Source organism: Protopterus annectens, chromosome 8.part0 (genome assembly GCF_019279795.1).
Source record: "Protopterus annectens isolate FY-2018-M chromosome 8.part0, PAN1.0, whole genome shotgun sequence".
In the NCBI taxonomy this organism is placed as follows: domain Eukaryota; kingdom Metazoa; phylum Chordata; order Ceratodontiformes; family Protopteridae; genus Protopterus; species Protopterus annectens.
The window spans coordinates 241,530,588-241,535,127 of NC_056741.1; the positions used below are offsets into that span (position 1 = coordinate 241,530,588).

Consider the following 4,540-nt stretch of genomic DNA (forward strand, 5'->3'; position numbering starts at 1 on the left):
AAATTGCAAAGCCACATCCAAGCGTGACATCGTAAAGCTACACCTGTGCCTGCGGCCCTACTCACCCCATCAGCAGCATATGAGATAAGCCGCATGGAGGAGTTAACAATCGAATTCAGGGTTGCCAACTGGGAGTTCATTTTGTCTTGGAACCCCTCAGCTGTTGGATCCTGTATAGCCTCACCCATATCTTTGAGCAAATCTCTCTGGAGACGGGTGAAGTGACACAAGCAGTTCAGTGACTGCATTGAAAAGGTCGCTGATGAAAACATCCGCTTACCATACCTGTCCATGGTCCTAGACTCCTTATTAGGAGGATGGACAGGTACCGAAGGATTGGCTAACTCCTTCTTAGTGGCTGCGGCCACCACCATGGCATCAACATAGACACCTTTAGATAGAAACTCTTTCTCCTTAGGGGCAGTATTAAATTTTGATGGCCTCCTTGGGGTAGGTTCCACTGAATCAGGGGCCGTCCAAGCCTTCCTTGCCACCACTTCCATAAGGGGGTCAAAGGGAGGGGACACCCAGGAGGTGGAAGGGCGAGAGCTGAACGCCTCAAAGTAAACTGACTCATCCTCTGAAGGGTTAAGGGTGGGCCAGTTCCCCCTCTGTTTCAGGATTTCAAGGATGTCAGCAAAGGAGACATCCTCAGGGGGGGAGTGAGGGGAACCTTCAGATTCCTCCAAGTCAGTGTCAGAGGTGATAGACTCAGGGGAGTCAATGTGCTTCCTCTTGCACTGTCTCTTCTGAGGGGGTTCTCCTACCAGATCAGGAGAGGCCTCGGAAGAGGAGGAAATTCCCAATGGGGAAACCTGAGGAGCTGGCTCTCTGCGGTTTGATACAAGGGGATGGGTAGAAATCACCGCAGGCACTGAAGAGGGAGGAGCTGACAGAGCCGACTGTGGGGTAGACACTGGGTCTAGCACGCTCCACATGACCTCGAAGGCACCCCTATCAGGCAAGGCCGGAGGGCCCGCTCCGAGGAGACAAGGACCCCCCGGCACCGACAGGGACAGCTCCGAGGCTGATGTCGAAGCCAAACTCATCAGCGCTGACGCTCCGAGAGGGAGAATGGGGTCGGACAAGGGTCCGATGCCACTCGCCCCCTCGGAGCCGCAGAGGAAAGCTCGGCGCCGAGATCCCTCCAATGAGGAAATCGGAGCAGATGGAGCCGAAAGGGAAGGTATCGGCTCCAAAGCAACGACAGCCACGGCTCCGATGAGCCCCAGCTCCGAACTCAAAGGAGTCGGAGGAGGAATAAAATCAGGGATGGAAATAGCCGCTGACTGTTGAGTAGGGCTATGCAGCATTTGGGACAGTGCCTTGGACTTGAGAAGTTTACTCACCACCCTTTGTAAATCATGGTCGGACAGCCTGGAGGACCGAGAGGAATGAGACCTATGGCTCCATTCCGATAGAAGAGGAGATCCCGGAGCCGAATGGATGGAGCCGATGGAAGGGGACCTAGACCTCTTCTTTGAAGGTGGCTCCAATAAGCCTATCGGAGCCAACTGAGTCTTGTCAACCTCCGTTCCAGCCGGAGCCGAGGTGATGGTATGAGATTTGGAAACATCGGCTCCTACTGGAGCCGATGTCGAAGCCATTTTAACGCTTCCTGGGGACGGCTCTGAAACTGGAACCGACGATCTGGAAGTCTTAGAAGGCTTCCCCGACGCAGACTGGGTCGGGGGGCCTTCAGGCTTTAACAAGCCACGTAGAATCAACTTATTTTTGCGTTCCTGCAGGACTCTAGGACTGAATGCATGGCACACAGCACATGAGTCCTGCAGGTGCAAAGGTCCCAGGCAATATACACAAGAAGTGTGACTGTCTGTCAGAGACATTTTCTGACAGCACGAATCACACTTCTTGAAGCCTGAGACCTTGGGGTCTTTAGACATCCTAAAATCTGAGTGAGGAAAAACACAAACACAACACACAGACACACCCTTAACCAAAATAAAAATCCAGTCAAAGGCCTAAAGGTTAAGAAGGGAATAAAAAGGGAATTCTAACACAAGAGGGGACCCAATTTAAACTAATGGAATACTTTAAATAAAAACTATACTAAATAGAAAAAAAATAGGGGTTGAAATAGAAGTTTCTGAACAAGAAAACTTACTAACCTGCCAGAGCCGGTAGAAGAAGCACCTCGTCAGCTAAGCGGCAAACGAGATCTGAGTAGTTACCGCCTAGCATTGTGGGATATAGGGGAGCCTCGAGCCGGTGGAATTAGCTCTCGAGCTTTAGTATTGGCCGAGTCGGAGCCGAGGATCGGCTCCGAACCCATCCAGCAAGAATGAAGGCGAGATTGACAACTTAACATCATATATTTCAGTCTGTCTCAATAAGTAGCCTAGAAAGAAGAATCACAGATCTTTCCCTGATCAGATCAAATAACTGGATTAATCCACACTCTCCAGATAAGACACTGAATTAGGACTGCAAGGCAATGAAAGCAAATACAACTCTAACGGCTGGATATCAATCCCATTTAAGAAGACAGTATTTATAGAGAAACCAAGCAGAAGACAGATCACACACTGAACCTTAATTTCTATAATTAGTTTTGTAATAAAGTCAGTTTCTTTCTCTATACAGTACCTTTTTAAGCAATAGATGCAAATGCAATCATAGCCTTTAACCTGTCACAAAATCAAAAATATTTAGGGATGAAGACCCCAAATCACGAACACTTCTTAAATGCTAGCACCGCTGCTTTAGGAAGTGACAAAACGAGAGTAGTTAATTAGCATGCATTTTAGAAGTTTAAAAAAAGTTAAGTGAATATCGATTATAATGTATATATTTTTTTCTCAAAGTATTTCTCTGATTTTAGGAGGGGGCTGAGCAAAATTCTGAACCAAACTCAGGGACACCCTAGAAAATCAGGGATATTTGAGAGGTACGGCAGCTCGGTATGTTCTTGTGCTTGTAAGATATTTGGCATGGGGCACAAACTTATTTACTAGCAGCATCAGCGGGGAGTTTTCTGTTAGGTTTCTAGGGGAGCTGCCTCGCTGTGCATCACTTGCTGCACAGAAATACATTCCAGTGTCGGTAACGTCTAGGCTGTTGATTGTGATGTTGCCTTTCTGTGCACCGTCTCTGCTGGTGGTCAGTCTTCCTTTGAACTCCTTTTCATCCTGGGGTCCGCTGTTGGTGTAGGAGTAGGTCATGAGTTGCAGCCCACCACGACCCCTAAGCTGTTGATACCAGTAGATGTTCCCATAGCTAATGTCCCCATCATGCACGCAGGAGAACACAGCGGGGTCTCCAGGCTTTTTAACCATAAACCTCGGTAGCTGTTTTACTGAGATGGCACTGCAAATATCTGTCAAAAAAGGTTAAGGAATACACTGAATATATTTTGAGAAGTCGCAGAAACATTTAAGCATCATAATTTCTAAACTGCAAAATTATTACCTACACGGTGTACACAATGACAGCACCCCAACAAATTATGTCGGATAAGACATGAATTTGCTTAGACTATAATATGACACTTTTGTGTGATGTATGTTGTATTTCGTTTAACTGCCTACATTGTTTAGGATTAGACGTTCTAATTGTTATAAATGTTTAACCTATATCACACACTATAGTCAATAAGGCATATGCAAACTTGTTTGCAAACATTCATAATTACCCACCGGGTCTTTTTTTTACGTGAGTTTCTGCTATTAAGCGCTACCCCCCATTACCCTCAAACAAAAATATAATAATACTGTTTCATGCGCATGGCTCCGAGGTCACTATTAATGTGAGAAAAGAATTGCGTCTTTGTTACACTTTTTACACTAAAATAAAGTATTTGCCTTGCGAATTCAGAGTAAACCACAACTTTTAAAGAATGCTTGAATTTACTGAAATACAACAAAAGCTAGGACTCTGAAATTTAATCAGTCCTAATTCTATATGTGATGTGAATAATATTTGTACAGAATTGCAAAAATAACGTACACGTTTCCGAAACATAAATACTTATTATAATAATAAGGACCTATTAATGGGATACTGCATCTGTGACCCACTGATCGTTTCTATCATAAATACAGTTAAAACGTCAAAACAGAGCAGTCACAAAATTACACAAAACCATGGTTTCAAATAATCCCTTTAACCTCAGACGGCAGATATCTGAACTGGTTTCTTACTTGGTATCCTGAGCAGAACGCAAAGTGCTGTCACAAGTCGAAGCATTTTTAGTATTTCTCTGGAAGTGTGCTATTAAAGCAGTTATGTACTATCAGGTTACTAGGAAATGACTTATCATTACGTGTTAAGAAATGTTTCCGGAACATTTCATTTCCAAGTCTTCTTAGACAGTTTAATTTTTTTTGTTGTTGGTGGTGGTGGTGGTGACGACAGCTTTGGCTTCATAGCCTGTCACACTTCAGTATGAGCCTACGAATCATTCTCCATAATCAAACTGAATTACATTTTATTTCCAAGTCTAAATCAAACGTGGTACAGTATAATAACACTTCATCAAATCACCCCATTTGTGTGACTGACTTCTGATCCAGGACTGATT

General features: G+C 44.8%; 1 gene segment (V, D, J or C); it reads right to left on the reverse strand.

The window, feature by feature from the left end:
* Positions 1-2,891: 2,891 nt before the first annotated feature.
* LOC122808207 lies at positions 2,892-4,213 on the reverse strand. The segment is given in 2 exon segments: positions 2,892-3,337; positions 4,161-4,213. Coding segments are annotated over 2 exon segments (492 nt in total).
* Between the last annotated feature and the right edge of the window lie 327 nt (positions 4,214-4,540).